Source organism: Heterocephalus glaber, unplaced genomic scaffold (assembly GCF_053883595.1).
Source record: "Heterocephalus glaber isolate CG9 unplaced genomic scaffold, H.glaber_assembly_v1.0 deba00001428, whole genome shotgun sequence".
NCBI lineage: Eukaryota > Metazoa > Chordata > Mammalia > Rodentia > Bathyergidae > Heterocephalus > Heterocephalus glaber.
Genome location: NW_028258293.1, coordinates 8,864,753 through 8,877,046, shown reverse-complemented (window position 1 = coordinate 8,877,046; position 12,294 = coordinate 8,864,753). Strand labels below are relative to the sequence as shown.

General features: G+C 36.6%; 1 protein-coding gene across 2 annotated transcripts in view; it reads left to right on the top strand.

The window, feature by feature from the left end:
• Slc17a6 (solute carrier family 17 member 6) overlaps window positions 1–11,627 on the top strand; it is a 41,860-nt gene extending 30,233 nt beyond the window's left edge. For both annotated transcript variants that reach the window (XM_004851564.4, XM_021263930.2), the window contains exons 8-12: window positions 2,187–2,336; window positions 7,579–7,711; window positions 8,151–8,261; window positions 8,661–8,788; window positions 9,555–11,627. In XM_004851564.4, the coding sequence (XP_004851621.2) occupies window positions 2,187–2,336; window positions 7,579–7,711; window positions 8,151–8,261; window positions 8,661–8,788; window positions 9,555–9,890 (858 nt within the window). In that variant the 3' untranslated portion in view covers window positions 9,891–11,627. The remainder of the gene's footprint in view (window positions 1–2,186; window positions 2,337–7,578; window positions 7,712–8,150; window positions 8,262–8,660; window positions 8,789–9,554) is intronic.
• Window positions 11,628–12,294: the final 667 nt, after the last annotated feature.

Sequence of the window (12,294 nt, the reverse complement as noted above, 5' to 3'; positions counted from 1 at the left end):
ACACTTTGTGCATAAACAAATAATTTACATGCATCTCTCAAAAAATAATATTCTTCTTTGTAATCCCAGTAGTCTAAAAGGTCTGACACAATTAAAGCAATTGCCTAACAGCATCCGATGTCTAGATCACATTCAAATTTCTGATATCCCATCCATATTTTAATACATCGTCAATTTTCATCTTCTTTTGTAGCCATGTATTTTTCATCTGGATCCAATTAAGACTCACAGGTTGCTGTCGACTGCAGTGGCTTTTAAATCCTTTGGTTGTTGTTTTTATATCTTAGAGTATATTGAAATATAACACGACTACAGAAAAATGCACACATCTATTCTAAACAGAGATCTGAATTTAAATAAACACATCTGTGAAGCACACAGACAGTTCAATAAATAGTACATTGTCAATCTACCACCTCGAGCTCTCTCCAATTTCTTAGGGTATAAAATGAGATATTTTTCTCTTACACTGAATGAACTGCTTTATCAGCCGAAGCAAAAAGCTCTTTGGGAAGATGACCCTGCTATGAGTAAAGAGACAATTTCCCAGCTGGGAAACCTTGTTTACTTTTAGTAATTTTCTGAAGTCATTTCTTATGTGTGGCATAAATATTTTCATGTGGGACTATTTTCCTAGCACATACTTATTTATGTGATCAGCTATACTTTTTGAACCTGCCTACCTTACTGTCACTAGAGACTTTACTCAATACCACAATACCACTTGTATATTATTAGGGCGTCTTGTTTTTTTCTCCCATATATTTATGATCAACACAATACATCTTCTTACTGATCTTTACAAAGCTGACTGTGGAGCTGAATGTGGTGGTGTGCGCCCACGACCCCGGCATTCATGAAACTAAAGCGGAAGGATCATGAGTTGGAGGCCAGTACCTCGGATCACGAACTTGTTTCTTCCCATGATTCTGGTCATCAACAGAGCTGGATGGGAACCGAATCAATTTCAGTGGTTAGGTTCAGTGTTGACCTCTTGGGGAAATTTGATTCGGTTCTCATCCAATTCGGTTTGTGACCAGAGTCATGGAGAGAACTGGCTGGCTTCGTGAACTGAAGTACCACTGTAGTTGTTTCAAACAAACAAAAAGATTAATTACAGTCACAATAATACTGACAACATGAGGTCGCATAATCCAGAAATGATTATTAAGTCTGTATTTGAAAAGAAGGGGATGAGGAAGAGAGAGGAAAGGAGAGGTGGTAATGGAGTATTAGATGATCAAGATACCTTAAAGGCAAGAACCAAATTCCCAAAATGAATTCTCTGTCACTAATGTGAACTAATTAAAAAAATTTTTAAAAATCCTTAAGAGAAAAAATGTGGTTAACTCTTCTTTTGATAATTGGTCATGTCAAGATCTCAAGAAAATATTAAATAAAATAATTTCAGACTATGTTTACTTTACCAAACTATATTGTGGTATTCAAAATAACTGTGAAAATATTTGGGAATATAAGTTCTACAATATTTAGTTCTTAAATATTTAAGCATACTGGGCTTAATTTCCAACGGTCTCCAGAAGCAAAGTCAACCACACTTATGTTGTTAATTTTGAATGGCTTGGAGATCACACATAACACATGATGTACCTAAGGTGTGGTGGAGGCTGAGGGGTTTAACCTAGCTTCACACAGTTGTCTTTTACAGGGCCGTGCACTCCACTGTCATGGAGCATATTGATTCCTATGACCTGTCAAGAGAACTTATAGATAGGCAGTGGCATAACTGGTGTCAAGAGGACCAAGGGACATTTATTCTTGCTATTTGCTATCTTCCTCCTCTCAAGAATACTGAATTTTCAATATTTTATATGAAATATTTTGGGTATCACACAAGGCCTCATGCAACAGTGGGTGGCTGAAAATGCTAAGATATTTCAGAGACTGTAATTTATGCTTTTGGAATTTTCTACATACTTGGAACTTTGCACATGCTTATAGCTGGAGTAATTTAATCAGAAGAGATTGATATTTTATTTTTCTAATTCAGTGATTATTCATATAGCAGAAGTTAACTAAGTGGCTGTCATTATCAAGTCACTGTCTTCAACTCATGCCATGTCATCTACATCTTGAAAAAATAAACTATCTGTTATTTCCGTTTAAATTAGAAAATACTAAAAAGTGATTGTTGATAAATACGAAAATGATTTTTGGAATTTCAGAAATTCAAGACTCCATGGAGGAAATTTTTTACGTCTATGCCAGTCTATGCAATAATTGTTGCAAACTTCTGCAGAAGCTGGACTTTTTATTTATTGCTTATCAGTCAGCCAGCATATTTTGAGGAAGTCTTTGGATTTGAAATTAGTAAGGTATGTATAATCAACCTTATTTAAATAGTGGGTGATTTTTTATATTTAAGAGAATATTGTGTTCTTTTGCCACAAGTATGTTTTCTAATCTTCATGACTTACTTATCAATTCAACAAATAACTGCTGGGAAATGGAGGCAAATAAGGTTTTGAGTGTCCTTCTGTATTCTGTTTTCTCCTAGAAATTGTTTCCTTTTTTGTTTTAAATTGTCTTCTAGTGCTGGGAATACATGCAAAACAGATCCGGTCTTTACCTTTTTGGGACTTACATTTCATTTGGTTTGAGCAGTACTGTAGGCTTTTTCCTCTAAATAAACATAATTTGATTTAGGTCTCAAGCCAGAGATTACATAACAGTGAAAAAAGAAGGTATTCTCTGCAAGTGGAAATATACTTAGATAATTATCAATCTCTTATCCAAAGTTCTCATATATCTGTGCAGTTAACAGATACAGCTGTAGAAATTGCACAAAATGTGCTTGTACTTTGTTCACCTCATTTCTTAATTTAAAAAGCCTTTGTTGAACAAAGTAGGTGAAACTTTGTGACAGACTCAGAAATAAAAGCATGGTTTCTATCCCAGAATATTCACAGCTTAGTGGTGTAGACAAAAACTGTTACCCATCACAGCACAGCATGCTAAGGACCACAGACATTTGTTCATACTTATGGAAATATAATCATTTTCACATTTTCTATAAGAATAAAATGAACTTAAAAACAGAACTTTATATAGGGATTTGAAATTTAGGTGATCCTCATATTCATGAACAACTTTGGCTGACCCACTAGATCACTATCATCATTTCTGTTCAACAGATGAGGAAAGAGAAACAAAGGAAATGATTTAAATTACCCAAAGCCATGGCAGTAATACGTGATAGAATCACTTATTACTTGATAATAATTACTTGATAATAATACCAAGGTAGGCCTTGGTCTTTTGATTTCCATTTACTCAATTCCCTTTACTCTGCCATTCAAATTTAGGTGACCCCGAGACCTATCCAAGCACTTAGCAAGTATTTATTGCATGCTCTGCCCTGCCAAGCCTTTGGCTGAGTGCTGAGTACACTTGTCTGGGGCTGGCCATGGTCTTGTCATTTCTCCCAGTGTCATTACCTGGCTGGGCTCTCACTCTTCATATTGTGTCTACTTAAAAGAGTATCTGAGGGCTGGGACTGAAAACCTGAATTTAGGAGTAGCTATTCTAAGAGCTCTTTTGTGATCCTCGTTTCTAAGGAAACTGTTTCCTCCGTCTCTGTGGCAAATGAGTACTTTAGACAGGGCTGTTCTCCCTGGGCCTGATCAAACATCGTGGAGTGGCCTCTGGGAGCTCTAAGAGGTCTTACACTCCTACACAAAGGCTGCGGCTGGATGTGTGCATCCGCTTTCATAATCTAGGACAGATTTGACACTGAGAGGCTATTCTTGAAGGGGGAGAATGAAGGAGCCAGGCTATGTTAATGAAATTATCTGGTCGTGCTAGCCATGGCTCTCCAATTAATAGAAAATGCTTCAGTAAAATCAGTGATAGTTTGCAAAAACTGGATACAATAGATGTGTTGATTTGAATCTCCTGTCATATCTTTAATTAAAATTCTGGATCAAGTCTGCACTCACAGATTGGTCTGGAGAGTTTAATAGATTGCTAAAAATAAAATACTCTTATTTAACTGAAAAGTATGTTAAGGAGATGATGGAGAACAGCAGCATAGTTGTGGATCTCGGTGGGTGTGGATTCTGATGCAGGTTCTACAATGAATGGTGGTGTGCAACTTCGGACCACTTTTGGAATAATTGTCAGCCTCAGTTTTCTTATCTTGGAATAATAGTATTAATATCATCTTTCATTAGTGCAGCAAATTTTAAATGAAATAGAATATTTACATTGAAGATGGTTTTCCCAAATCTTCATGAAATTGGGTATCCTACAGATTCAAAGCGTACATATGTATGTATACATATATATATTATATAATATACATTTTTATATATAATATGTGTTAGGTGTATTATTTAGTTATATATACCATATATTAGAACTTATATATATATATACACACACACACACACACACACACACATATAAATTAGCCATGAAAGAGAACTATATTATTTACTAACATATGTGTATAATATTATTTTTGCCTATGCTAAAATGTGAAAATAATCAGCCCTTATGAGAGTGGTAGATCAGGGTAAGGTCAAGCCCACAATGAGTAAGTGCTTTGAATGATCAGAACATAGGGACCAGCCAACAGAGAGGAGACTTCGTATCTTTGGAATTGCGTTTTTAGGGGAGGAGGAAAAGTGTTGAGGAGCTGCTCTTTGCTGCTGTACAGCCTGTACATTTGAGCAGAATATGGATGAGATCAAGAGGTGTACAGTCCAAGCTGTGACCCAGAGAAGAAGGGGGCAGGGACTGGGCAATGTGCAACGATCCAGGGTCTCTACAAGGAGCCTGTCATAGACTCAAAACATTTAGCTCATTCTCACTTCAGATAATGAGCAAATTGGTAAGTGATTATCCTAAGTAATGATACTCTGAGAGAGGTTTGATCATTCTCCATGTGTGGGAAGTGATGGTTCATGTCCCCAGAAGCTAGGCAGACATTTGCCCACCTTCCAGGAGGCTTTGCCCCTGCAGTGGCCACGTTGAGGTCCTGGGCAATCGGTATCTGCCTGTTGGCTAAGGAAGTGGGAGTTTCTGTATGTTTAAATGTGAATTCCTTGGGCTAAAATAATCCAAAATGTCTGTCTCTCTCTCTCTCTTTTTTTTTTTTTTTGGTACCGGGGATCAAACTCGGGACCTTGTGCCTGCAAGGCAGGCGGCAGAACCACTGAGCTAAATCCCTGGCCCAACTTCTGTCTCTTTTAGCTTCTATTTTATTCCCTTGCATTTCCCTTTATGCTTTTCCCACATTTTGCAGGAAAAATGAATAAATGATAATCATAGCTTTGTTCTTTGCATATTGAAAGTAATAAATGCTTAAATAGATGCTTAAAAGTAATAACTGCTTAAATAAATGCTTAAATAACAGGATGTTCAATTTCAGAATTTTTCAGATTATCAAATACTGAGTCAAAATACAAGGTCATTATGTGGGCTTGGGAAATGCAGTCACTTTCAAGCTTTTAGTCACTTTATGATTATGAAAAACATGGCACAGTAAGTCCTGTGGGTACACACCTGTAATCCCAGCACTTGGAAAGCTGAGGCAGGAGGACCATCACAAGTTGGAGGCCAGCCTGGGCTGTATACTGAGTTCAAGGCCAGCTTGAACTTATATAGAGGGACTTGTTTCAAACAAACAAATGAAAATCCATGGCACATTGTCTTTTAGAATGTTTTTTTTTTAATGACTTTTTTTCTACACATTAATTGCATGAAATATACCAATTGCAATAAAGAAAAATAATCCATATTTATATCAGTACAAATCACAATACTCAAATTCTGCAAATGACCAATATGTTCATTTACAGATGAATGGATAAAGAAAATGTGGTATTTATACACAGTGGAGTATTACTCAGCTATCAAGAAGGATAAATTTGAGTCATTTCTAGGAAATTGGGTGCACCTTGAGTTCATAATGCTAAGCAAAATAAACCAGGCACAGGAGGTTAAATAAATCATGGTTCCTTTTATATGAAAACCCCAAAATATAAATAATTTAAGAAGCAAAATAAAACTATAAGAAATAAGAAGACAGACCTTCGCCACAAGGGAAGAAGATGGGTGGATGAAAAGGGAAATGAGGGAGGGCACATGGAGGGGAAGTAAAAAGGATCAGGCTGTGCATGCAGGTGTCCAACCTCTGACGATAGATAAATATATTCATTGTGTATCTCATATACTAATAAAACATAAAGAAGCGCCGTACTTTTCAAAATAGTCATCTCAAAAGCAATAATGTTTCCCCTAAGGTCAATTTGTATTATATCTTTATTTATCTCAGATTTGTTGAGCCCATATCAAATGCTGAATTTGGACTTCACTGAGCACATTCACATGCATTGTCTGTTTTCATTTTTCTTTCTTTCACAGATGGCATTGATGCTTAGAATACAGGGTCAGAGCTTAGTCTTTGGACACAGGTAGAATGAATTTAAAGCTTGGCTCTGACAACCACTCCACATTCTAAGCCTCTGTTTCTTTATCTAATAATAGTATTTTAACAATTCCCTTTGGGGTGGAAGAAAAAATTAAATAGCCTACACATTGGCGCTGTCTTAGAGCCACCCCCTACCTCAGTTGGCCATTACAAAAACCCGAGTTCATGATTGCTATGCCACACTCTCCACTCCCTGTACAAGACAACAGGTCCTTTCTGACTCCTGTCATAATCTTTTTGGAAAGATGGATTTAGGCACAAATAATACTTGGCCGGTACTTAATATGTGCCAAAAATTGTGCTTCAAAGTGTACTTCATGAGAAACTTCCATGTTCCATGTTGGCATTGAAGCTTTGCTAAGATGTGGTAATATGCCATTTAAATGGAGTTATTCATTCTTCCTACTCCTGTGTCCAGAGAACTGTGGTTTGCACACGATTAATGAAGAGAGCTGTGTGCTCCTTTGATATTGGGTAGGTTCTCAATTAGGCTGAAAACTGGGACATCAGCTTGGAGACTGAACACCCCTGCCTGACAGTGGGACTACATATGGATATTTGGCAGGATATACTTAAATTGAATAACTGATCTGTATATTCCGGACCTTTACTCTGCACCAGTTAAATACATGTTATAAATTCTTAATATATAATGCAAATGTGCAGTTTTTAGCTTTATGAATTAAAGATGAATTTTAAAATACAGGCCTTTAAGGTGTGTCAAATGGACTTTCCTTCTTTCTATCACTTCCTTCCTTGTTGCCTTGCTCTCATGAATGATGGATTCGTGGGAAGACATTGAAGAATATAAAACGGATGAGTAAGTGTTGAATCACTCAGTGATAAGACTCAGGACAGTTAATTCATGAACTCAAAATTTACTGGCTCCTAACAGCAAGACAATATTTTCCTCCATCACGAAGACAAAAGGGAATCAAAACCAATTTACTTAGCTTTTATCATTTATTCTATGGAAGTTACTGTGTATTCTAGGAATGAAGAAGTGGTCACTTGGAGAGGATCTTTAGCCTCCCTTTGCTCATAATCAGCGGATGATGGATTTGGAAAGCCGAGCCCATTAAGCTGCCCACATTCATCTCCTGCTTCTTGTTTTGCATCAGGTTGGCATGCTGTCTGCCGTGCCCCACTTAGTCATGACAATCATTGTACCTATTGGAGGACAAATTGCAGATTTTCTAAGAAGCAAGCAAATCCTTTCAACGACCACAGTGAGGAAGATCATGAATTGTGGTGGTAAGTGCACATGTGACAAGCAGGACATGCTTTTCATTCAGTAAGTCCTGATGCGCAAGGGTGAGCAGCTTTCCACACATATTAGACTACTTAGTTACATTTGTGCCCTCATTGTTTACTTCAATCCTTTGCTCATCTTGATTCAAATTTTCCATTGCTCCTAGTTTTAAATCACTGCACGATACTATTTGTCTTTATTGTAATTAACAACCTTTCCTGCCATTGAAAATTTAGGTTGATTTCAGCATTTTCCTAATAACACATGAAGGAAGCCTCAGTAATCTCCAGCATGTATCACTAGTTTTAATTTTTGTATTTTAGTATAGGCTTTCTTAGATGGGGTGTGTAGGTCCACAAATAGGAGCACTCTTAGCAGTTTTAGCTCATTGGTCATATTTGTACAAATATCCAAAGTGTTTCCTTCTACTTGCTTCTGAAGGTTTTGGGATGGAAGCTACATTGCTGCTGGTGGTTGGTTATTCTCATACTAGAGGGGTCGCCATCTCCTTCTTGGTACTTGCAGTGGGATTCAGCGGATTTGCCATATCTGGTGAGATACTTTTACTTCTGTACATGTGAAATCCTAATTTTGGCTGGTGATCCTGTGTATACACATTTAACTGAGTAACAACCAAGACATTTAGAAAAATTAGATTTGTTACTACTCTCTGCCTCCCAGGCTTATTGTTTCTTTCTTTGTTAGTGGTACTTGCTTCTTTTGTTAAGAGAATATTTCCGTCACTCTATCCGGCAAGGATCATGTAAATATTGGACAAGAAATTAGACCTCATTCCGTTCTCACAGTATCCCTGAGCTAAATTATCAAAACGTCATCAGTAAGGACACTCTCTGGCCCTGGTGTCTTCTAAGGAGTGCTGAATAACATTCTAAGTGCCTACCTCTGAGGGGTTGGAGATTCGCCGAGTCAATGTTCATGTGTGTATTCCAGGCTTCAACGTTAACCACTTGGATATCGCTCCACGGTATGCCAGTATCTTAATGGGCATTTCAAACGGCGTTGGCACACTGTCGGGAATGGTTTGCCCTATCATTGTTGGTGCAATGACAAAGAATAAGGTGAGAAGGGGGAGACAAGTATTCGGGTGTGATGAGTCTCTGTCACGGTTGGAAGAGTGACTATGACCTCTTTGACATGCTCTGGTTTAGTCACCACCCTTCAGAGTAGGAAAGATAACTGAGGCCCGGAAGAAACTATCTCTCTAGGAACCTTGAGCAGATTCACTTGTGCAATCAATAAGCAAGATTTTTCTCAGCACCATTTAACATCTATTTATTTATGGTTTTGCTGTGTATCACACTCAAGGCAGTGCACTACACACCTATTTCTGATATCCCTGATGTGGCAGAAATAATTTTTATTCTAACACCTTTTTGAAGTAGGCAAGCAGAAGTCTCCTCAGCTTTATTTGTAACCTTAGATTCAGACTCCTCTGCAGTTGTCCATGGGGACATTTTATTATCAGCTATTTATCAACGTATGTCTATACAACACTTCAAAATTATTGTCTAACAGAAGGAAATAAAAGAAGTGAAATAAAAAGATAAGTAAACCAATGGAAATGAAAAGAGAATATGAATATTTTGAAATTCAATGGGCTATAGACAGATTGGAAATTTTATTTCAGAACTTTTATGTTAAACATGAGTCAAAGAAATAGTTTTATAGAATGTTTTTATAAAAGTGTTTGCTTTAAAGAATTAGAACCTAGATATTCCTAAAGACAGTATTTCATGAAATGCATTCTGGTAGAGACGCAGAGGAGGTGTTGTGCTTTTTAATCGTGGGGAGTTTCCACTTACAGTGTCACTTTTGTTGCTACAGTCACGCGAAGAGTGGCAGTATGTCTTCCTGATTGCTGCCCTCGTCCACTATGGAGGAGTTATCTTTTATGCAATATTTGCCTCCGGAGAGAAGCAGCCCTGGGCAGATCCTGAGGAAACAAGTGAAGAAAAATGTGGATTTATCCATGAAGATGAACTCAATGAAGAAACGGGGGACATTACTCAGAATTATATAAATTATGGTACCACTAAATCTTATGGTGCCACAACACAGGCCAATGGGGGTTGGCCTAATGGCTGGGAAAAGAAAGAGGAATTTGTACAAGAAGGAGTACAAGACTCGTATACCTATAAGGACCGAGATGATTATTCATAACAAAATTAATTGCTGGGTTTATTTTTAGTGCTTGTGATTGAATTAAGTGTGATTGCACACAAAAAATTTAAAAAACATGGTGTAAACATGTAAACCAGGCAAGTCTTGCTGTAAAAATGAAATCAAACCCATGAAATCACCACCAAGTGCAATCTGTAGAAGTTGTGTAATTACATCATTGCCATTCAGGTCATCCATCCTTGCCTTTGTAATTTAAAGTTTTACTGTAGAAACAAGTAGCTATCCACTGAATTCATGGGAGCTAAAATCCATCACCATTTAACAAAGCACAAACATTTGGTATATCTCATCTTACAGAAGTTAGGAAGCCAAAGCTACTTGACCATGCAAAATGCACTTACATATTTGTTACACTGAATTGCAAGATATCACACAGAAATCCTGTTTCGAAAAAAGTGAAACGATCCCATTGGCTGCACCAGATGTTGACAATATTGAGTAAGTGTAACTATGGAGTTGAAATCTCTCAGTGGAAGAAGTATATTGAGTACCAGCAGCTTGAGAGTTATACTAGATAATTATTAAGATTGCATAATGTGGGATATTTTGTGATCCAAAAGAATATCTTGCAGTGTTTTATATGAAATGCTTGGACACAAACACTTATTTTTGTGAAAGAGAACTTGTAAAGTGAGGGGTATGCTTCATGTTCTTCCATTCATTACCTGACAGTATGAAACACTTCACATTTCAATAAATTCAATTTTTCATGTAGCATATCACATAACTTTTTTGCAAAAAATATAAAAAGAAATAGACTTTAATGTATTTTTATTACAACTTTGTACTGGTTGTAACTTGCATTAGGGGAAAAAGATATATACACCATAAAGAATCTAATAAGAAATTTATTATGAAGATATAACCCTTAAAATGCAATATTAAAAACAAAAGAAATAGAAAATGGTTTAGATATCCTTCTTCCTTGATAATGAAATACTATATGAATCTTGTGCCACAGAACTATATATAATATGAAAAGTAAAGTTAATAGAGATACTGTAAGTAGACAATTTTATTATTCAAAGTCCCACTTAAGAGATATTTGTCTTAAATATATAGGACAGTAAATTCTATTAAAATTGCATCTATATATATCTGTATATCTTATACATATCCACACACACAGAAACATATAAACAATCCTCACACAGACCAAAAATAGCATACACTTAATGTTGGGTTTGGGGTTGTAATTTCTACTTTCATAGAGTCATAGAATTTTAGAGGGGGAGGAGGTATTTTGCTTGTCATTTCTTAATATAACTCAACAGGAATTGCAACATTTGTGTAGCAAGCAATAAGTGCAACGCATACAATTTCCTGTCTATATATTATCTTCATGATGCTTGTGGTAGCTATTTGGGTGGTTGGAATGATTTATTTAAAACGTTAACATCAGATCACTTTTATTGTTCTACAATGATAATGCGTTTCCCAATTCAACTCAAAATATTATTGGTGTATTTAATTGTCTGTTCTGGATATTTGATCTGTTCATTGTATTGTGCTCGTGACTGGAGGCCCTGCTACTGCAAATATAAAACATAAAGTTTGTTTCAAAATACAAATCATTCTTGACCTTAAGAAAATAAAAGCACCTTTTGCTTTGTGTCAAAGTGATGTAATGTGACCATAGCTTTTATTGTGTTGAATAAAATGATGTGGACTATCATTTTGTTGCAGCAAAAAAGGTGTAATAAAATGCTCTATTTATGCTTTTGTAAGAACTGTACATTAATTCAGGTTATTTTATTTTGTTTGTAGTTTTAATGTGAACTTTGCTTGTGGGCAGCCCAGTGAACTCGACAGTAGACCACAGAGTAGCAGACCTCCTGAGCACCCTGGGATTTAAGGGAAGAATCTGGCTTTCTTTAGACTGTGTGGGATGTGATTCTGTAGGGAGAGTTCTAAACTGAGAACGAGGTCTGAGTCAAATTCCATCTATCACTGACAATATTGTCACAACTGCTACTAAATTTAAAGAAAAATTTGGAAACAAGCTTAAAAGTTGTCAGTTCAGTGCTACTGCCTAATTCTCATTGCACCCATAGCCTGTCCGAGCTTCTGCCAATCGTGTTTTGGTTAGCATATTGTGTGACTCCACAGTGAGCCACCAGAGTAGATGTTAATCCATCCTAAGTTTACAAATGAAAACAACAAAAAAAGGAAGCATGGAAAGTTTAAACGGCTTTACCATGGTACAATAGAGTATTATAGGGTAATGTTTCAACCAAACCAACTAACAGTAAGCAAGGCAGCTGGCAGGACGTCTTTGTTATGGAAAGGATCATTTAGCTCTTCTTCTTATGAAATGTGGAAAGGGAAGACTAGTTATGTAATCTGTATGTGAAGAAAGTGTAGAATCTGAGCTCCATAAAAC